The sequence below is a fragment of the Ranitomeya imitator genome, chromosome 10, assembly GCF_032444005.1.
Source record: "Ranitomeya imitator isolate aRanImi1 chromosome 10, aRanImi1.pri, whole genome shotgun sequence".
Lineage (NCBI taxonomy): Eukaryota > Metazoa > Chordata > Amphibia > Anura > Dendrobatidae > Ranitomeya > Ranitomeya imitator.
Window position 1 is genome coordinate 131,284,706 of NC_091291.1, and position 22,933 is coordinate 131,307,638.

At 44.2% G+C, this 22,933-nt stretch overlaps 2 protein-coding genes across 2 annotated transcripts; one reads left to right on the top strand and one right to left on the bottom strand.

Moving 5' to 3' along the window:
• Positions 1-2,646: 2,646 nt before the first annotated feature.
• Positions 2,647-12,530, bottom strand: APOC3 (apolipoprotein C3). Its single transcript, XM_069742793.1, has 5 exons — positions 12,491-12,530; positions 6,330-6,497; positions 5,647-5,716; positions 4,024-4,153; positions 2,647-3,023 (listed from the first exon to the last, which is right to left on the bottom strand). Exons 1-5 carry the CDS (start codon positions 12,506-12,508, stop codon positions 2,924-2,926), a joined length of 486 nt encoding a protein of 161 aa, XP_069598894.1. The 5' UTR covers positions 12,509-12,530; the 3' UTR covers positions 2,647-2,923.
• A 2-nt stretch (positions 12,531-12,532) lies between these two features.
• On the top strand, positions 12,533-18,272 carry LOC138652069 (apolipoprotein A-IV-like). The gene is made up of 4 exons (XM_069742792.1): positions 12,533-12,732; positions 12,848-12,938; positions 16,091-16,217; positions 17,031-18,272. The coding sequence occupies exons 2-4, from the start codon at positions 12,890-12,892 to the stop codon at positions 17,956-17,958; spliced, it is 1,104 nt and encodes a 367-aa protein (XP_069598893.1). The 5' UTR covers positions 12,533-12,732; positions 12,848-12,889; the 3' UTR covers positions 17,959-18,272.
• Positions 18,273-22,933: the final 4,661 nt, after the last annotated feature.

Below are 22,933 nucleotides of genomic sequence, written 5' to 3' on the forward strand. Positions count from 1 at the left end.
CAGGAGTCATTGGGGTTGGTGCAGACATCGCAGGAAACATTGAGGCTGTTGAAGACATTACAGGAGCCATTGGGGTTGGTGCGAGCCTCGCAGGAGACATGAGAGCTGGTTTGGACATCGCATGAGGCATTGGGGCTGGTGTGGACATCGCAGGAAACATTGGGGCTGGTGTGGACATCGCAGGAGACATTGGGGCTGGTGTGGACATCGCAGGAGACATTGGGGCTGGTGCAGACATTGCAGGAAACATTGGGGCTGGTGTGGACATCGCAGGAAACATTGGGGCTGGTGTGGACATCGCAGGAAACATTGGGGCTGGTGTGGACATCGCAGGAAACATTGGGGCTGGTGTGGACATCGCAGGAGACATTGGGGCTGGTGCAGACATTGCAGGAAACATTGGGGCTGGTGTGGACATCGCAGGAAACATTGGGGCTGGTGTGGACATCGCAGGAGACATTGGGGCTGGTGCAGACATTGCAGGAAACATTGGGGCTGGTGTGGACATCGCAGGAAACATTGGGGCTGGTGTGGACATCGCAGGAGACATTGGGGCTGGTGCAGACATTGCAGGAAACATTGGGGCTGGTGTGGACATCGCAGGAAACATTGGGGCTGGTGTGGACATCGCAGGAGACATTGGGGCTGGTGCAGACATTGCAGGAAACATTGGGGCTGGTGTGGACATCGCAGGAGACATTGGGGCTGGTGCAGACATTGCAGGAAACATTGGGGCTGGTGTGGACATCGCAGGAAACATTGGGGCTGGTGTGGACATCGCAGGAGACATTGGGGCTGGTGCAGACATTGCAGGAAACATTGGGGCTGGTGTGGACATCGCAGGAAACATTGGTGCTGGTGGGGACATCGCAGGAGGCTTTGGAGCTGGGGTGGATATTGGAGGAGAAAGTGGGGCTGGTGCGGATATAACAGAAGGCATTGAGGCTGGTGAAGACATCACAGGAGGCATTGGGCTGATGCGGAAATCGCAGGAGACATTGGGGCTGATGCGGACATCAGAGGAGACAGTGAGGCTGGAGTGGACATCGCAGGAGAAATTGGGGCTGAAGCAGACATCACAGGAGACAGTAGGTCTTGTGGGAACATAGCAGGAGGCACTGGAGCTGATGCGGATATCACAGGAGACAGCAGCATCTCCCGAGCCTGGTATGTGTGCCCACAGAGAGGACTCTGGCTCTGCCATGTGTGCTATAGGTTTGCCACCATTGCTCTATTGGAACCAGGGGTGGGTCTTTATCTCTCTGCAGGAAGTGGGGGAGAGTCTTTATCTCTCTGCAGGAAGTGGGGGAGAGTCTTTATCTCTACAGGAAGTGGTGGCGGGTCTTTATCGCTACAGGAAGTGGGGTGGGTCTTTATCTCTCTACAGGAAGTGGGGGTGGGTCTTTATCTCTCTCCGGTAAGTCGGTGTGGGTCTTTATCTCTTTACAGGAAGTGGGGGGAGGGTCTTTATCTCTACAGGAAGTGGGGGCGGGTCTTTATCTCTCTACAGGAAGTGGGGGTGGGTCTTTATCTCTCTACAGGAAGTGGGGGTGGGTCTTTATCTCTTTACAGGAAGTGGGGGGAGGGTCTTTATCTCTACAGGAAGTGGGGGCGGGTCTTTATCTCTACAGGAAGTGGGGGCGGGTCTTTATCTCTCTACAGGAAGTGGGGGTGGGTCTTTATCTCTCTACAGGAAGTGGGGGTGGGTCTTTATTTCTTTACAGGAAGTGGAGGGAGGGTCTTTATCTCTACAGGAAGTGGGGGTGGGTCTTTATCTCTCTACAGGAAGTGGGGATGGGTCTTTATCTCTCTACAGGAAGTGGGGGTGGGTTTTTATCTCTTTACAGGAAGTGGGGGAAGGTCTTTATCTCTACAGGAAGTGGGGAGTGGGTTGTTATCTCTACAGGAAGTGGGGGAGGGTCTTTATCCCTCTACAGGAAGTGGGGCCGGGTCTTTATCTCTTTACATGAAGTGAGGGAGGGTCTTTATCTATGTACAGGAAGTGGGGGAGGGTCTTTATATCTCTACAGGAAGTGTGGGTGGGTCTTTATCTCTTTACAGGAAGTGGGAGAGGGTCTTTATCTATGTACAGGAAGTGGGGTGGGTCTCTATCTCTCTATAGGTAGTGGGGGAGGGTGGTCGTTATCTCTTTACAGGAAGTGAGGGTGGGTTTTTATCTCTCTACACGAATTGGGGTCTTTGTTACAAGGGTCAGAAAATTTAATTTCCTCCTTTGTGCACTGTAATGGAGAGTTTTGTGTGAGCGATTATGGCAGACAATGGATAGAATGGACAGTTGCAAAAAGTCGCTGTTTACACATTGACATCTTAAGTGGTTGTACAGATGAAAAAAGTATGTCTAAATATTTTTAGAGAGTACCTATACAGTTACTTTTGTGTATTTTTTGCTGCAGACCCAACTGCATAGGCAGAATTAGCCGACTCCCATCACACAGCACTGGGAACAGTAATCTCTATTGGCTGGAAGAGGAGCTGCGGGGGCCCAGGACCAAAGCAGATATCTTCAGATCAATTCATTTTTGATAATTAAAGAATATTAGTAAGCTAGATATTTTAAATACATCTATATGTCATTTTTTTCAGCTAGATGACCCTTTTAAGCTAAATAAATGAATGCCATAGAAGTTGCCGTCACTGTGACTTTATTTATAAAAAGACATCCTTTAAAAAAACATCCAAAAAACTGAATGCAGAGCAAATCGGAGAAACAGCAGCATAGTAGCTAGTGCGGTTTATTGGCGGACAATCCTGCAACCGAACTTATTAAGAAAAATAACATTTTCCATGTTATGCCATATGTAATGGCCAGACTGGTACATTCCCTGTTCTCCGACATACGCTGTACATGTAGAGGTGCTTGCCAGGAACCCCTCGGCTTGTAGAGATTGCTCGTTGGGTCACATTAGAAGGCTTTGTTCAGCTGTTCCCATCTCTTGATTGCTGTGTCGAAAATTGAGGCGTACAAAGAGCTGACGTACTCGGATCCAGAATCATACATGCCACTAAAGGAATAAAGGACAGAACAGTCAAGCAGGGTTCACACTTATAAGTCTGTGAAGGAAGAGCATTGGCCAACGCTAGATCCAAACCATTTTTGAAGTCCAAGCAAAAACTTGAAACTAAAAAAATTGCCATTAGTGCCCCCATTTCTTTTCTACCCCCTCTCCCTTAATGGTGTTTTTCAAGACTTCGATATCAACTGCCTGCTATGACATATGGTGTACGCAAGAAAAGGAGATGTGCTGCAATACCTGGGTATGGTAACTGCACAGTGTACGGAGCTGTAATGTTCCAACTCCGTACACTTTTGGTCACCGTGATCAAGTGCCATGTCGACCCCTAGCGATCTGATATTGATGACCTACCATAAGGCTGAACCATCAATGCCAAAGAGAACCCCTTGACATCTCCTTGGTGGAGTGCCATTTTCAATATCAGGTGACGGTGAATTTGGATTGCCACGTTCCCAAAGTTTACGACGTACCAAGCTCCAAATCTAACAAAATCCTCACACAAACCTGCAGTGGAGGTATATTGGGATACATGGGACATGACTGAATAAGGAAACATTTTTGGCCCAGCTTTGGTAGCCCTGCACTAAAGCCACATCACCCTTAGCCAACTTACCAAAAGTCCAACTCATTGCCACCTCTAAGGAACAGGAACCATTTTGATTTTATCTTTCGGTTGAAGGTTATAGGTGACAAGCCTGGGTCATATGTTTCCATTCTTTTAAGGTTGAAATTGACCTGCTTTGGGGGCCTAAATACTAAAGGGAGACTGTGATTCCTCATAAGTTCTAAGTCATAGTTCCCAGCTCTTCTGGAAGTCCAGAAGGCTCCCCGAAGAGTTGGCAGCCTCCAAAAAGGCAATGCTTCCCCTAACTTTTCTAGACCATACACCCCCAAACCCAATCCACATTCAGGGGGAAGGCAAAGGGGAGAAACCTAAACAAGAGGTATGTGTGCTCTCATGTCCGTCTTATATCCAAAATATCCTTACATTGCCTGCTGTGCCAGGGGCATTTCCTTTACTTGGTTCAAAGCGTCTGTTGTTTTGGTGGCAACCTCACTGGCCAAATCCTGCACATAGTTGATTGTCGATGACAGGAAGGTTTCCTCCTCCGCAGAGACTGGAATCAGAACAGTAAAAGAACAATTAAAGCAGAAGAGTTGTGGTAAGAAGTTCATTAGGGGTTACATGGGTTAAGAAAGAACATTGGAAAAGAGGCAAAATGTTTCCTTCCTTCAAAATGCACAACCCCTTGGCTGGTAGCCATTAACATAGTTGGAGAAACTTTTATTAAAAAAAAAAAACTTTTCACGTGTCATAGGGATAAATCAAGTTTTGATCGGTGGGATTCTGAGTTCCGAGACCCCCACTGAAGATACGCTTCATAGAAATCACCCTCCTCACTGTGATCTCTGCCGATGAAAACTTTTGACTTGACTGACACACCAAGAGTTTTTCCAAATGAGTTGAAGAAGACAAGAAATACATGGCTGACGTTCTAGGGATACTTGCAACATCCATCTATGTATGATCATTAGGGGTTTGACCTCACCATCCAGAGAACCGGGACACCAAAGTCTCCTGTGTGAATAGAGTAGAAGTGACCATGCGTGACCACCACTCTGTTCCCATTCCATCGCTCTATTCATAATTGGTGACTTTGGACCCTTGTTCTCAGGATCGGTGATCGGACCACCGACGGTCATACATTTCTCACCTATGCTGCCATTAGATGATGAATGTATATAGTAGAACAACCCCTTTAAATATCGGATCCAGCAGTTCTGCTCATCCACGGTCAATTGTTCCATCAGTTTGATATACTAAGGATGCATTTATGGAGCGAAAATGCTTTTTTACATGTCTTCTGGATGTGTCCACACCAAAAATTTTAATACCCATCTGTACTGTTTATGGCGTGATTGGTGCATGCTTTTATGTTTCTGGGCGCGCAGAAAAATGTAGTGCAAAAATAGCATCTTAGGCTGCCCATAGAAGTCTATGGTGAAAAAAACTAGCACCAAAAGTAATAGTGGTATTTTAGGGAATAGATTTATAAAGAGGGTCCAGTCTTAGGAGGAAGATGGGTCAGAAAGATCTAGAAAATTTATCCCGACAACATTACTACTAAGTCAGCCCCAATGTTCTTCCCTCCAGACCTCAGACGTTAATCAACTTCTGGATTGCAAAACTTTGTGTACAACATTAGGAAAGACAGATGAGGGTTCGTGAGTCACAGTCCGACAAGAGGAAGTCAACAAAGGGTTATTAGGGGATGCAAGCGAGGCAGGAACATGGAGCACGTAAATAGTCAGATTAAAGGGTAACTGAACTTTTACGTGATTTCTTCATAGGTTGTAGCCCCTGTAAAGTAATGTTGATCGGTGGGGGTCTGGGGTTTTTGGATCCAAACCCAACACTCAAAACACTCAGCTTATGCTCGGGGGTTTTACCGATCCTCGGAGGTGGTACTCCACATTCTATGCGCTTCACAACTATCCACATGGATCAACAATACTTTTTATTGGCTTTTACGTGTCAAAAAAACATGTAAAAGTTTAGTCACCCACAAAACTTTTCTGTAAGTTGCAATATAGAGGAAGAAGTTCTCACCTGCACAGACTGCAAGGACGAGAAGAGCAGAGATCACCAGGAGCTTCATGTTCAGGTTATTATGACGGACCTGTGAAAAAAAAAAAAGAAAAACATCATAAAATGAAACACAAAAATATAACATATAAGTGGAGATTTGTTAGCGATTTTTAACATATGGGAAAATAAAAAATTTGCATCAAAATCCAGAGCGGCAAAATCAGCATCAAATCTTACAGATTTTTGTTGCAAAGGATGAAATCAGCAATTAAAATTTTCTCTGCAGAGTTTGAATGAGATTTTTGCGATCTTTCTTAAATCTCATCCATACTTCTACTGCAATAGCGACTTTTGTACACGCAAATCTGCCTTATGTCAGTCCCGAGTGGGTCCTGATGGTCCCTAGGGCTTATCTACGGCACTGCTGACCGGTACCTGAATAAATTAATCTACAAAATTTACAGCGGGAAAATCAGCACCAAATTGAATAGATTTTGTTGAGTTGCAAAAAGTGAAATCTGCAGTTAAAAATCCAGAACTTAGTCAATTTCAGCGCAGATTTTTTTTTTCTTGCATCGTATGGATGAGATTTTTGAAGATTTTGTAAAATCTGATCCACAATGCTGGTACCGTCCGAACCCAAATTTATTAACATAACTCCTCTTATAGGACAATTATTGGCACAGATTTAAAGGGGAACTCACCAGTTCAATACAGCACGTCGATCTCAGTCCAGTCTCTTGGTCCAATATACTGGTGCTAGTGTTATATAGGCTGCGTCTGCTGAAGGGAGGGAGGAGGAGGAACGGTGTGCAGAGAAGGGGTGAAGGTTGCAGAGCGAGATCAGAAAGCGTGCGCTGGAACTGCTGACTCTGGTGTCGAAGAGATAGGAAAGGATCAACTGATAGGAAATAATCTCAGAGCCAATACCTGTATAGGTGCCGATATTTGCTGAGATTTCTGCAAGTTTTAGACAAAGAGGTTCCGGGGTTTTGGGAACATTTTGCAAAAAGAAAAAAAATATATACAAGTAAGAAATCACAAGAAAATGGTAATTTGCACAACAATGTTTTGTTATTTTACATTTTTTAATGTAAAAATCACCTGAAGCATTGCAACTAAATGGCCATCTGATATAAAGCATGGGATCCCACGCTTGGGAGGTCCGCATGCTGTAATATGGCATAAGGAAGGGGCTCGTCTTTCCATATGTTGTATATATATGGGTTACGATTCATTGGGTCACCTCTCCTCTTTCTGACCACTGTTGTCCTCCATCATCGCGACACTTCACCTGTTGATGTCAAGGGCTCCTGGTTTCTTTCAGAGTCCGTGCACGCTAATATCACCCAGTGGGTAGCTCTATTACACTGGGGTCTTGGGTGCAAATCCCACCCAGGACAACATCTGCAAGGACTTTGTATGTTCCCCTTTCCTCTGCATGGGTTTCCTCCGGGTTCTCCATTTTTCTCCTACACTCCAAGGACATACTGGTAGGGAAAGTAGACTGTGAGCCTCATTGGGGACAGCGATGATGATGATCATATTCTCTAGTCTATATCCTACTTTATCTTCAGGACCTCCATTCCTTTGCATATGGCACAACTCTGCCAACCCCAAACTTTGGTCTGCCTGACCACATTCACGCCAGCTGCCACAGTACCGCAACTTGGATTCTTCTGCTGTCTACATGTTAGCTGTCACAAATGGAGACTACTGAGGGCAGCAACATGTCTGCATGCCCTGGTGGTGGTCAAGGTTGAAGAATGCAAAATCCCATAGATTCCGGTCCTTGGTTTATAGCTCTACGACAAATCTGCACAGTGGGTCCATGAGTGAAATGGGTCCATGCATCCAGTTGTCCATTGGTACGCGTTTGACGCGCTGAAGCAAAAGTCTTTGTTTCCATGGCTCACCAAATGGGATGTTCCACCATCTTGGCTACCTTGGGTCCTTTAAGGAGTCAGATGATCAAAAGATTAAGATATACGGGATGGAGACAGAATGTTATTGTGGCTTCTCTCTCGGTTACAAAAAATAATATCTGGAAATCTGACCGTGCCCAATTACATTGGGACCAGCAGAAATCTTCCCTCCTTAGATGTGGTTCCAAAAACTATGGTGGTGCATCATCAATACAAGCCACCAGCTCTTCTGTAGTTCTTTGACAAGATCTGGTGGCCAGATGAGGTATGTGCCTCCAGTTGTTGGGTGCCAGGATGGTCACCACCATGGTACTCTGCTTTGGCCAGAGTTTTTTTAGATTACAAAGTTAGAGTAGCAAAGTGAATCGTTACCCAAGGTGAATAAGGACCTAACTACATCTCTACAGTGGGATCATATGAGGTGTAAGGGGGCATCATGTATTTCATGAAATCCCTCCAGGGTCAGATTTAAAGATTTCAGATGGAGATATTTCTTTATACAAAACGCTGGGTTAATTTGAAGGAAGCAGGAACTGCGACACATGGGACTGCAGGTAAGTAGGCTTCTTAAAGGATGATTCTCCCCCAAAATCAAGTATTTTGTGGATAGGGGATAATTTTCTGATCACTAGGAGTCCTACCACTGGGACCCCCCAGTGATTTTGAGGTTGGAGCTCGGAAACCCTGAGAACGGGGCTCTGCAGCCATATCACGGATATAGTGGAGATGCACCTGCTTGACCTCTGCACCAATCGTTGCCTATGGGACTTATGGAAATAGTGGTGTGCAACCCTCAGCAGAGCCATGAACAATGAAAGGAGAAAAGGCCGCGCATGCACACCTTCATACTGTTCAGAATGGAGCTACAGGGGATAATGTAACTTGTTTTTTTTGGGGAAAAATACTTTAAAAAGGTGAATTACTGAATTTTCAATTGTTATACCTCATTTTTGCACGCCTGCTTAGAATTGTCAGAACTCCCTTATAAGTGAATGAAGAGAGTTGCACATGCGCAGCCACCTATACATTCCCAGGAGCACAAGTCAGGACCATTCTAACAATAGGTACCGGAGATGGGACCTGCATCTCTAGACATTTATGACATATCTTGAGTATACGTTCTAAATGGCTGATATAAGGTTCCCATTAGAGTGATTTAGCATGGAAACCATATTGTAAAGGTCTAAAGCTAGGCTCACATTCATACATTGTTGCGTTGGGGGTTTCCATCTAATTCCCTGAGAACAATATCCAGTCAGAACCCCTGATGAAGCCATTCAGTTTAATTGAGCTGACGGAGTCACTTTGTCTTCCATTCAAGCAGTGTCCCTCTTCTTAGGTGGACAAAAAAGCATAGTCTACCCTAGTCTTTTATGTCCACCTAAAAAAACCCAATGGTCATCATGAGAATTGAGGCCAAACGGAGTGCAAAGTGATTCCGGCTGCCCCTTTGAATATTGAATGTCTTCATTGAGGCTTCATCAGGGGTTACAGCTGAATCCGATTGTTTGGAGATTTTGACAAAAAACCCAAAGTGCTCAGTGTGGAGGATTGTACAAATGTGAACCTGGCCATTTGATTTACGGCATTTTCATTAGAGTTGGTGCAAATCAATACCCAGGACCTGGTCCATCAACCATGTCAATAATAGTCGCTGGATGGGAGCCATAAGAGCTGTCTCCAAACTCCTGACATCTGACGCTCTTTTTTTGATTACCCGACCTGGGCACATGTTGGCTACTCAAAAGAAGAGCCTCGGATATTGCCAGGTACTAGGAGGTTCTCACAGCTCCTGTCCGGCGACCACAGATCATTGACGTGGCTGATGGACTGGGTCCTGGAAATCGATTTTCACCATGTCTAGATTTTATACACATTTTATGATGTCGGAGTTAATCTGAACTTTCTGTTTTCGTCAGATACTTTGCTCTGATGGAAGGTGAGCAGACTTTGGTATGGGATACACATCACAGCTTCTAACTACATGGAGATAAGACTCTGTGCTGACAACATATTTATCTCAGTCCGTCCATAACCTGACATGGCTCAGATCCACGTATATGGCACGGAAAGCCCCATAGTCCAGGAATATGAACCAACGATACAATATCATCTATTCCGCTTTATGTTATTTTAGAAAATTAGACATAAAAGTGATCACCGTTACCACAAAGTTCACACCAGGCTACTGCAGCCCCAAATGCCATATTGACAGCCTAAAAAAGGTTCTCCGGTCAGATTTACTACAGAATCCGGCAATCATGTGCTCACCATCTGCTCCTATGCAAGGGGGCAATAAAAGTCTAAGTCAAGATCACATCTGCAGGTACTAAATTGCTGTTTGTTTAGCTGAGAATGGATGTTAGACCTTGTTCAGACCAAAAAGTATCTGTATTACAGCCTCAAGTCCTGGGCCAGCGGATTTTACTCCTCCAACTACCAATGTTATAGGGTTCTATGATATTGTCAGGACTTGAGGGTGCAATATTGATGCTAAAATGTCCCCCAATGAGTCTTTAATCTGTCGAATGGAAGGAAAGTTGGTCGCTCTTTTATCCATCTATAGAGCCATATAGGCTTGAGCGAAACGGATCGGACAAATTCAAAAGTCGCCGACTTTTGGCACCCGATCCTAGTGTGGGATCGGCCATGCAGTCGGTGATCTTCGCGTTTCGTATGACGCACTTGGCGCCATTTTTTTAGCCAATGAAGGAGCGTGGGCAGAGTGATGACATAGGTCTTAGGGGCATGGACGCCTATCGCCATCTTGTCGCTTGTGCGCTGTAGCGATTTGCAATGTGTAACACCAGCTTTTCTGTTCAGGGACGGAGGAGAGAGAGAGAGAGAAAAATTACCCATTGACTTTGCATTGGGTTTCGTGTTTCGGTCGATCCCCGACTTTTCGCCATAATCGGCCGATTTCACTTGACTCGACTTTTGAGATAGTCGGGTTTTGCGAAACCCAACTCGACCCTAAAAAAGTAAAGGTCGCTCAACCCTAGAGCCATATATTTTGTGGCACTCACCACCGATGATGGCCGTAGGATGTATCAGTTCAGAGCGTCTCCCTTCCCTTCCCATTGGTGTAGCATGTTCCAGCGCCAATGATAGCAAGTGCTGTGTCCAATCAAAAGTCAGCAAAAGAAAAAGCTTTAAAAACTTTTCAAAACTGCTTTAAGAAACAAAAAACTTCTCCAAAAACTCCCTAAGGCTACGTTCACATTAGCGTTGCGCCGCTGTTGCGTCGGCGACGCAGCGGCGACGCAGCGGCGACGCGCCCCTATGTTTAACATAGGGGACGCGTGCGTTTTTTGGGTGGCGTTTTTCGCCACGTGCGTCGTTTCCGACGCTAGCGTCGGACGCAAGAAAATGCAACAAGTTGCATTTTCTGTGCGTCCGATTTTCGTCAAAAACGACGCACGCGTCGCAAAACGCGCGCGTTTTTGCGCGCGTTTGCGCGCGTTTTTCCGTGCGTCGCGCGTTGCGTCGCCGACGCAGGGCGGCGCAACGCTAATGTGAACGTAGCCTAAGGCTATGTGCACACAGAGTTTGTAGAGAAACTTGGCGGAAACTGGGCAGGAACTCTCTAAATGCTCCTGAAAACGTTGAGTTGACTCCTTGTCCACATAGCTAAAAAAAGTAGCATTTCCTGCAGTGGTTTCTACTAGAAAGCTCGTCATTTTTGAACAGCCACCCAAAAAAACTCCCTAAGGATATGTTCACACTGCATCATTTTCCTGCATTTTTTTGTGCAAATAAAGATCGGACAAAACGTTAAAAAGGAAGGACGTACTTAATTCCATGGAAAAATGACTTGCTGTTCACATTAGATTTTCAAAACGAAAACGGGAAAGTTTCCGGATGCATCTTCTTCTTGAAAAATGGATGTTTTTCACCGACGGGGAAAAAAAAAATGCAGTTGGAAGATACTCCAAGAATATGCTCTCTCAATAAATCTCTTTGCTGAATTTTCGGAACAGACACTGAGCTGAACCTCCAAATTTTTGAGAAGTTTTGAATTTTTTGACGAGGATTCATAAAGTTCCTTCTCAGTTTCAGGACGTTGCTTTTTGGTTATCAACTCTATAAAGATGGATGCACTTATTAAGTTATCATTAAAGTTAACTTTCACAGCAGAATAGAATGCGTAAAAAAAACCAGTTGGGTCCAATTGGTGTCGATAGGATATCGAAAACCTGAAATTGTTTTATAAAATCCCTTTCCATAAGTTTTCTTATGGCTCTTGGTGCTCACAAAAAGCAGCAGATGTCCCGGTAAAGGGTCCAACACTGAATCCAGTGGGCAGATGATAATTTTTGCAGTCTAGAATATCCCTTTAATGTCGATGAAATGCTAAATCATCACCGGTATCAGCATATCCCTACGGGACAATTCCCAGAGGATGGCGCCGCTCCGAGCCCTGTGATCCCGGGCATTCTCATTACATTATGACACTTGAGCGGCTGAGCGCTGCCGCCGATGATGGGCTGCAGCCGACACAATTCCGTTATATTGAACCTTTCCTAGCCAAAATTAATTATCGTGATGAGATCAAAATCATAAACCCTTCACGTGGATTTATGTCTAGCAAATATTTTCTCAGTTCCCGGGATTGTCAATTAACTTTGTATTCTTCCAAATACCAGAACAGACCACAAAGTAATTCCAAGTATTCTATTAGGACAAAGTGATCAATTTGTAGAGTTTTATTTTTTTTTGACCCCGTTCCATCAGTAAACAGATTATTCAGGCTGATGCTTTAGAATCTTTTTCCCGGATTGTGCCCCTTGTTATTGTGAATGTCCACAGATGTGACCCAAAATAACCTCGGGCTCACAGACAAGGAGCGTTTTGTAAGGATGGACACTTGTTATTTTTTTTGTGTGTTAACTAAGCAGTTTTCGAACAAAAACAAATATTCACTCGCCCCCCCCCCCAACCTGCTCCTCCACCGCCATCACCACCGTCCATCATCGTGACTCAGTGTCCAGGGTTTACAGGACTAATCAAGCTTTCAGCATCGCTCGGAAAATAGGAACACGTCAGGAATTCCACGTTGTAAAGGTGATCTAAAGTCCAGGACGTTGCCTTGAAGCCCCGCCGCCGCCGCGACACAGAGATAGTCTACTATAAAGGGCGGCTCGTGGTTTCTACTCATCATCGTCAGACACCCGGAGATCAGGTAAGAAAACTAGGGGCAGAGAGGGGTAACCAAAACCCCAAAAATGGAAGGGGGTCTGGTGGGATTAATAGAAGGGCAGCTCATTTTTACTCATCACCACCCTTTCTTTCTATAGTTTTATACGTCTGGGAAACTTGGCCCCATCCAAAGAGTCAACATGTTGGCGAGGGTGGCAGTGGTGGCACTGGTTTTGTGCACAATCACAGGTCAGTATCGGTTGTGTGGTTCTGGATGATCTGTAGTTGTCTAATGGGAGGATGAGAATAATATATATATATATTGACACTTAAAGGGGGTGTCCACTTTAGCCTTATTTTAACAAAAGGTATTGAGGACACGACTTTGCGACTCTAATAAATAAGTATTGCGGGTTCTCTTTCTTCATCACAGACAGCACAGATTTCTTACCCCCAGTATGGCCGCTGATGGAGGAGCATGTGACCAGACCTGTCAATCAGCCTCCTCCAATTGAAAAGCACTGCACACGGGAAAGCTATTTTTCGATTGGAGGAGACTGGTCAGCAGGGACGTCTCTATAATAGATGTCGTTGCTGCAATCGCACCTGATCCCTGGGTCCTAGGGAGCCCAAAAGGTGTCTTTGGCCCATATGAAAGACCATTAGTAATAAGGACTTGCAATAGTTGGGGGGCCCGTTAGAGCTTTTGCATTGGGGTCCATGATCTACAAGTTACGCCTCTGCTGATCAGGTCTGGTCACATGCATTTTTGAGAATAGGTTACTGTGCAGTTTGTGAGGAAGGTTCCGCTAACAAGGGGGTAGACAATCTGTAATAATTAATACTACACTATAAGAGTGCGCTCACACTGGCAGATAACATGGCCGAGTGCTATATAATGTTTTATCGGATAGCCCTCTGGCCAGTGTTATTCTATGGGGCAGAGCAGATCTCAGCATGCTGCGAGTAAAACATCAGAATGCAGTCGGATGTACGCTCACAGAGACAATGAAGAAGATGGAGAAATTAAGTTCTCCATCTTCTTAGCAATTGTGCTGGGATTCTCTCCTGCCATAGAATCGGATCACTCTTGGCTCAAACTCTGACAAAGTTTGAGTTGAGTGTTATTAGCACAATCGGCCCGATTGTCTTGCATGAGAGAATATATGCCAGTGTAAGCTAACCCTTTATACTGTAAAATACTTTAACGATAATGCACAAAATCATATCTCCAACACATGTTGAAAAAAACACACAACATAGACAAACCCTTTACTGCTGTCTCATAGAATCCATGTAAAATGTCAGCCACATCTCTTTCACCATCAGAATCTTCTGCTCATGTTTTCATCTCCACCAGAATATCAGGTTTATATGCAATATTTGTAATATATGTTTTACTTATTAGTAAATTATCTTCCAGCCATTCCTTATATCCTTTTTGCCATGCAAGTGTCATAGCGCAAAACAACTAAATGTCCTAAACTATCCCGTTGCTCATGCTGTGGAGTTTACAGGTGACGCATGCGCTTGGCAGATATCTGTAGAGCAGTGTTCCCCAACTCCCGTCCTCAAGAGACACCACGGGTCATGTTTTCAGGATTTCCATAGTATTGTACAGGTGATAATTCCATCATCTGGGCAATACTAAGGAGGTCCTGAAAACATGATCTGCTGGTGGTTCTTGAGGACGGGAGTGGATAACATTGCTGTAGAATGATCCTGAAAACATGATCTGCTGGTGGTTCTTGAGGACTAGAGTTGGGTAACATTGCTGTAGACGGATCCTGAAAACATGATCTGCTGGTGGTTCTTGAGGACTAGAGTTGGGTAACATTGCTGTAGAAGGATCCTGAAAACATGATCTGCTGGTGGTTCTTGAGGACTAGAGTTGGGTAACATTGCTGTAGACGGATCCTGAAAACATGATCTGTTGGTTGTTCTTGAGGACTAGAGTTGGGTAACTTTGCTGTAGATGGATCCTGAAAACATGATCTGCTGGTGGTTCTTGAGGACTAGAGTTGGGTAACATTGCTGTAGACGGATCCTGAAAACATGATCTGCTGGTGGTTCTTGAGGACTAGAGTTGGGTAACATTGCTGTAGACGGATCCTGAAAACATGATCTGCTGGTTGTTCTTGAGGACTAGAGTTGGGTAACATTGCTGTAGATGGATCCTGAAAACATGATCTGCTGGTGGTTCTTGAGGACTAGAGTTGGGTAACATTGCTGTAGACGGATCCTGAAAACATGATCTGCTGGTGGTTCTTGAGGACTAGAGTTGGGTAACATTGCTGTAGACGGATCCTGAAAACATGATCTGCTGGTTGTTCTTGAGGACTAGAGTTGGGTAACATTGCTGTAGATGGATCCTGAAAACATGATCTGCTGGTGGTTCTTGAGGACTAGAGTTGGGTAACATTGCTGTAGACGGATCCTGAAAACATGATCTGCTGGTGGTTCTTGAGGACTAGAGTTGGGTAACATTGCTGTAGACGGATCCTGAAAACATGATCTGTTGGTGGTTCTTGAGGACTAGAGTTGGGTAACATTGCTGTAGATGGATCCTGAAAACAGGATCTGCTGGTAGTTCTTGAGGACTAGAGTTGGGTAACATTGCTGTAGACAGATCCTGAAAACATGATCTGTTGGTGGTTCTTGAGGACTAGAGCTGACTTGACGGATCATGTTGCTAATGCTGTGCAGTTAATCAGTGACCCACACTAGCCAAATATCTGAAGAGGGATCCTGTTGATCCTGCTGATCAGTTTATGAGATGACACACACATACACAAGCAAACTAGCCAAATATCTGAGGAGGGATCCTGTTCCTCATGTTGTGCAGATCATCGAGGATGAAGAGTGGTGGATGGAGTATGAATTGTAAAAATTTTTCGTTCTTCACTTTAAAAAAAACTCATGTCTAGAACGGAATAATCTTCTAATGTACTTAATGGATGAATACCATCTTAGTAGGTTATCACCGAAGTTATAAGGAATGTGATAACTTGTTGATCACTAGAGCTCGCACCTTTGGAATCCTTCTCGATTCCAAGATTGGAGCTTTATGACTAGAGTAGCGGTTGAGCATGTACTCCACCGCACCATTAATTGTCTTATAGACCGCCATAGAAAGATCCGTACAGCACTTGTCTATGTCTTGCAGTCCCATATAGAATGAGTAAAATAGTAATGCACTTCAGAGTCCTACTTGTGGGATCGGTAAAGGGTCCAAGAAATCGACAAGTAATCGCCTATTCTTTGGATTGTTGATAACATGCTGAGATATTACTAACGCTATTAAGATATGTTTATTATGACTGTATACACTAAAATGCAAAATAAGAACTTCTTTCTATCTTTAGATCTCCTCAGTGTCTATGTCTATTGTTTTTTTTCAGGATCCCAAGCTGAGATCAGCTCTGACCAGATAACCGATGCTTTCTGGGATTACTTTACCCAACTGTCCACAGATACAAAGGATAAAGTGGGGCAAATCCAGCAATCGGACATCACCAAACAGCTGAAGTAAGTGAGCAGTGCCGGAGCTTGTCTAGTCCCTATGAATTTAGATTACTATAAGGAACAATATTAAAGAGGTTGACCAACTAGAAGAATAGAGATCCGTTTCACATTTAGCTATATGCAATTATTTTTATCATACAAGTTCCACCATTGTCCTGGTCTTGGAAATGCTCCTGGGTCTCGACAGCTCCACTTCTACGTTGGGTTTGAAACAGGATTGTTTTCTATGTTGGCATGTTATGTCTAAGAATTGGGGTGACTGGCTTTCAATTCAGTAGCTAATTCAGCCTTCTTCTCAATCTGTTCATCAGCCATGAAGGAGAAGGTTGCTAGATTATATATTAGAATGATCAGTCAGCCATCCGTCCCTCTTCATACACATGACTGGTCACATGACAACTCAAGAAGTTCTACTCTTGTTGAACCCCATGCGGAAGTAAAGTTTGAGGCCCTTGACTGGTGAAGATAATGGGACATTAGAAGATAAATTGCAAGCATTTCAATATTGAACATTTTTAAATATTTTTTTTTCTACTTAAACAACCCCTTTAAAAGGGGTTGTCTCATGAACAGTAGACCACCTGTTAAACAATAGAAGAAGATCTGGTGATCATCCGTTGGTCTAGATTCAGAAATCCCCACCAATTGTTTATTATTACGGCAATGTGTATCTGACCATACATGTAGTCTCACATGTAACATGTTAGTCATCGGGAAAGGATTGGACTGAGGTCATCTCCTTATGGTAAAAAACTTGGAATCACTACTGATATTGACTGCTTTTTGTAGTAATTAAGTCCTTTTGTTTCTTGGCAGTGATCTAATTGAAGAAAACCTGAAGAGCGTCAATCTTTATGCCGGGGAACTCCAGCAACAGATCATTCCCTTTGCAAAGCAGATACATGAGCAACTAACTCAAGATTCTGAAAAATTGAGGGAGCAAATAAGACAGGAACTGGAAAGGCTGAAGGTCAAGTTGTCTCCTTATGCTGATGAGGTGCACAAGCAACTAAGCAGAAACGTAGAGGAGCTTCAGATAAAACTGGCACCATATGCAGAAAAGCTACGGACACAGCTGGATAAAAACACTCAGATCGTAAGTGAGCGGCTAAAGTCTGTAACAAAGGATCTGGAAGCCAAGATCAGAGAAAATTCTGACCGTGTTCAGGATTCACTGACCCCATATTCTCAAGAGCTCAAGGCTACGATAGACAACAATGTGGAACAGCTGAGGAAGCAACTGAAGCCCATCACTGGAAAAGTGAAAGAAAATATCGACCAACAACTCCAAGAACTATATAAAAGCCTAACACCCTACGCTGAAGACGTGCAAGATGAACTGCGCAAGCAGATTCAGAACATGGAGTTTCAGATGAGGAAGAATGTTGAGCAAATGGAGAGCAAAATGTTGGACTTCACCGGGCAGCTGAGAGAGCAACTCTACCCCTATGCCAATGAGCTGAGGAGCAAGCTGAATGGAGATATGACAAACGTCAAGCAGATGTTAGAGCCATACCTGACCGAGATGAACCAGAAGATGGACCAGAAGGTAGTAGAGTTCAAAGACACAATGACCCCTTTTGTTGATGATCTCAACAAAGCACTTGTACAAAGAGTGGAGGACATGAAACAGAAGCTGGGAGAATACACCGTGAGTGTACAGGACCAAGTGGAGTATCTGGAGAAAGATGTCCGAGACAAGATCCAAAATTTTATCAACAAGGGAGTTTCCACCGAAAATTAGATGCTATTTCATTGACTTTTTGCCAACTGAACAACGTCGCACTAACACATAGGACATTGGCTTACAAGCTTAAAGCAATTATATTCTGCTTTCACTATCGTTATTGAGCTAGCCCTCACCGTCCTAAATTCATAACATACTTTGTTTCAAAGTGCGTGTAAAATGTATGGATTTCTAAGTATTACGACCAATAACTTTGCTGACTCCCAATACGGTGTTGCATTATCCGATGTCTGTTTTTTTTGTCCTTTAATGTTTTCAGTATTTTTTATTTTTACTTCTGGTAAATAAAATGCAACAGAGCAATGCACAAAGCGTTTATGTCAATGATTCGGAATAAAAGTTCTCACCAGGGTTCAGAATTCTATTATTCTGTTCCGTATTAGTAGCAGAATAATGGAACTCGTGGTAGGGAATGATGCAAGACGGAGGAAATGAAGTGGAACGGCACATCCACTGGGTCAAACAAAAAAATCTTTAATAGAAACATCTTTAAAACAAAAGGATCCATCCAAAAAACATGTTAAAAAAACTGATGCGTTTCTGGCACAATAAATGCCCTTAGTAATACTTACTATGATGTTTCAAGAAAGATTCCGATTTTACCCGGTGGATGTGCCTTACCACTTCTTTTCCTATGCGTGTTTGCTGTGCTTCACCAGCGGGATCTGGCATCTACCGGCTTCGTATCTTCAAACAAGCATGGTGAGCTCTCAGTTCTTGGTTTCTCATCTCACACGTGATGCAAAACGGACCCCATCAACCTAAATAGAGTCCACCAGGCTTCTGTTAAGGTGGCCATCAATTTACTTCGTTCATTCTAAAGCAGAAGGTCTCACAAGTCCAACAATCATGGTCCAAGTACAAACAACGTTGTACGGACTGGCCACAGATCTCCCCACCCAAATTCAGTAGTCTCATAAACATGTGAGGCTATTAATTTCAGGTAATGAGACCAGACACCAGTCCAGACATCGGAATTGGTACTTGAAAGGTGAATGCCTGTGATGTGAAACCACCTGTACGGTCATTAAACATCTCAAAATATCCAAAGATGAGCAACCATATATTAGGATACAACCACACATGAGTTTTAGGGTTTGTTTCTGTACTATTCTTACACCTTTCTGGACTATAATAGTACATAGGGGTGTACGGGTCCTTCAGGTGTACTATTACAGCTCGGTGATGTTGTAGGCACTGTACTATGCCCATGCCACCAGTGGTGAACATCAAATATTCTTGCATTGTAACGGCTGAACTTGGCGATAATTTTGATTCCAATTGTTTGACTGTTTAGATGCAATGAAAAAGCCTAAGATAGAAAATAAGTGAACATATACCCTGCTGTAAGTAAGTGCGATAGAGTACATAGTAAACACCTTTTTTGATCAAAAGAAGCATAAAAGCCATCCCACCAGCGACAAGGTGTACTCATATCGGGTCGGTCCTATCCTCTTGTATTAAAACCTTACCACGTGTCAAAATGACATCAATGTGAATAAGGACCGAGCAGGACCCGTCCGGAACATGGACACCCAGCCATTGGGCACTATGTAAAAATAATGACTAGCTAAAAAAAGGAGGTCACACCCTTACCTGCACTGAGTGCAGAAACCTGAAAATCACCCAAAAAATTCAACTGGAGTATAAGTTGGTGCAAAATATAGGAGCATGTTCACACGGGTCAGTAAACAGACAAAACCTATTATAGAAACAAAATGAACATATTTTGTCCTGATTTGGGTCACCTTGATGCTGGGGGGATGACTTTTATGATTTTTTTTCATCAAAAACGGTGTTTGCTAAGTACCCTATGTAATTTATATTCCATTTTGATGCTACTTATTTTATTTACAGCAGGGTATATGTTCATTTAGTTTTATCTTAGGTTTTGTCTGTTTATTGGGCAGTGTGAACAAGCTCCTATATTTTGCATGCATACCACATTATACTCCTGTTTTTTTTTTTCTGTTTAAATGTATTGGCCAATAACAACTTAAAAAAACCAATGGAATGTATATCTGTGCCGTAATAGGTGACGTTCTTAAGGGGGTTGTTCATGATTGGAACAAAACATGGCTGTCTTCTTCCAAAAACAGTGACACATGTCGGTACAGGTTGTGTGTTGTAACTGAGCTTTGCATCAATGGAGAACTGCAATATTAGACAAAACGTATACATGGGGGAGAAGCTGTTTTTGGAAAAAAAACAGTCATGTATTTCTAATTGTGGAAACCCCTTTAAGGGCTTAAAGTCAACGTCTGTATATGGAAATGGTCATACAGTTTATGCATAGAATGATTCTACATGGAAAAAGTTATCTTGTAAATATATTGCTTTCACCGAGTTATCATTTCTGGGATATTTAATGAATATAGAATCAGGGTCTGGAAGTCTGTGAATGGGGGTCAGAGGACCTTTATTCTCTCGATTGGCGATGGTCATGGAGGGGGATTATTCTTAGATGGAATTAGCCCAATAGGCCTCCTTCACGCGTCCATCTGGTATGTTTGTATGTTGTTCATTTTTATGGACTGCATATACGGACATACGCACACCCATTGTGTTCAGTGGTGGTGCGCACATGTCACGTTTTTCACTCGGACCGCGCATCCATTTGTCAGTTTTATTTGTCCAGCACAAAGTGCATGCTGCGCACGTGCACACTGATGACACACGGATGACATTTGTGTGTCATCAGTGTAAAACGTACCTGTGCCTGGGAACAAGTGGTAAAGTTCATGCTGCTCCCTGGTGCCGGTAAGTGTCACATGGACGACACACAGGTGTAACACATGGACACACGTACACACTGCCAGCAAACACGGACACACGGAGTGCACACGGACGTCACATACGCACACACGGATGGCACACTGACACAGACCACGGATCTCACCAGTACTGCTTGATCCCAGGCCCCCGTTAAGTATTACACGGACGGCACAATGGACGCTCATTCATTAGAGGTTCGGACCTCTTTAAATACAGGATCGAGCAGCTGATTAGTCGAGTGTGTCATTTGATATACTCTGGTGAATCTGATTGGTCAGAGCCATGACTTTGGATTCCTTCAAACACAAAGTGAAAAAAGTCACAAAAATACAAATATTCTCCAAACCTAGCGGCCTGACCCTAGAAAGCAGCACGTTATCCCCTATTGATTTATTTTACAATTCCCTACTATTCTTCCTATACAGCTAATTCCTTTATCTGTTTTAATTTTTGGTACCTTCTGTGAAGTTTCAATGGAGGAGAGACTAAATGAAACATCATAGGAGGATGGCCTCGTACTGACTTCTCTGCGGCATCTATCACCCCTCCTGAAACAGGACATCATCAGGGGATGGAGCAGAGGTCACTTGCCACAACTTTGTCTCTGTCCTCCCCTGATGATGAGATGTTTCAGTAGCGATGATGGAGATGTGATCGCAATTCTTGTTTCTGCTGCCACACTTACACCTCCGCTGCTGCATCTTCAGTTGCCAATTCTACAGTCACTACTTCTATCCCAGCTGCTGCATCTTCAGTCTCCACTTCTTCAGTCACTGTTTCTGCCTAGCCATCCATTTTCAGTCATCACTTCTTTCCCAGCCGCCTTATTCATTAAAATGAGATGTCATCAGGGGGTGGTGATAGGAGCAGGGTAAGTGAAAGCAGAAACACTCACTGATGATGATTAGTTTAAGGTTGACTGGTAGGAGAAGCTGTGGGGCAGCGCTGCAGTCACTTGCTCTTCTGCTATCACCCCCCACTGATGATGTCTCATTTCAGTGAATGAGCTGACAGAAGCAGTGACTGTGGCAGTGCAGCACCCCAGGTAGCTGGTTGCTGCAGTGATGTTGCCTTCCCTTTTGGGAGGGTGATGTCACGCTTGGTGGCAAGGGGGATTCTTTCTATCAGGTAAGGCACTTACATTCAAAACATCTGAATCTAGGCCAGGAGGGGAAGCTCTGAACTCAGATTCAGGGGAGCGTCCCTTAGCTATATGTATCCTGGTCTGGAGGAGGAGCCAGCGAATTGTACAGGAGTGAGGAGAGTGGAAGGACGTCTGGAGCAGACGTGGGGGCCGAGCAGCCACGAGGGAGCTGATACCCCAGGAAAGCAAAGCAGAAAGAGAGTTGAATTGTGAAGGAGCTTAGAGGGAAGATGGACAGTGGACTAAAGGACCCTAGGAGGGAAACAGCGGAAGGACACCCTTAGAGCAAGAGCGCAGAAGCCGGGTACCGGGAGCCCGAGGTCATGTTGTTCTCCAGGACGCGCGACAGAACCGGAGGGCATAGTACTATATGTCAATTGCCTGTAACAAGTCTGAGGTGAAGCAGTAACCCTAAGAGCCGCGTCATCTAAGAGATCCTATAAACAGGTTCAAACTGCCTATCGTACAGACATATGTCTTAGGACAGGAGAGAGGGGACCCTGTCAGCAAGCTTTAAGCCATCTGGCACAAGTAGGAAAGGCTTACGGACCTCATCTGAAGTGGGATCCCTTATTGCCTCCAAGCCGGCCTGACTACAACTACCCTACACCTGGTCCTCCACTTATTCGTCGGCATACACCATCTTTGCCACACACCTTGGGAGCCGTGGGGACCCCGCTTCACCATCTTGCTGCAACAACATGACCCCAGAGGACCCCTTTAAGCAGCGTCAGTCCCTACTGACCGAATACCGCTGGTGGCATCACGAACAATATACATTACAAATTCCTTTAAAGACCTTTCACTTTAATTGGGCGCCCAGGGCCACGGACCGGGTCGCAGCCACAGTGACATCCCCTTTAAGACCGGACCCAGCGGCGGGGACAAAAGCTGTAGTCACGTCTCCAAGACCAGTCTCCAAGACCACTACTGAAATATGATGTCTTTTCTATACTGGAATCTGATCTTTCAGAGGGGCTCCTTGGTTGGGTCCATGGAGTGGCTGCTGGCTGATAGAGCAGGCTGGCAGGAAGCCGAGTCAATACCATCAGG

Excerpts from the sequence above, each read along its gene's own strand:
- APOC3 (XM_069742793.1), bottom strand. Across the intron at positions 5,717-6,329 it reads CGACGTGCTGTATTGAACTG|GTCCGTCATAATAACCTGAA; the intron begins GTGAGTTCCCCT and ends TTTTTTTCACAG. Across the intron at positions 4,154-5,646 it reads CGTCCTTGCAGTCTGTGCAG|TCTCTGCGGAGGAGGAAACC; the intron begins GTGAGAACTTCT and ends TTCTGATTCCAG.
- LOC138652069 (XM_069742792.1), top strand. The coding sequence starts at position 12,890 with ATGTTGGCGAGGGTGGCAGTGGTGGCACTGGTTTTGTGCACAATCACA. Across the intron at positions 12,939-16,090 it reads GGTTTTGTGCACAATCACAG|GATCCCAAGCTGAGATCAGC; the intron begins GTCAGTATCGGT and ends GTTTTTTTTCAG. Across the intron at positions 16,218-17,030 it reads GACATCACCAAACAGCTGAA|TGATCTAATTGAAGAAAACC; the intron begins GTAAGTGAGCAG and ends GTTTCTTGGCAG.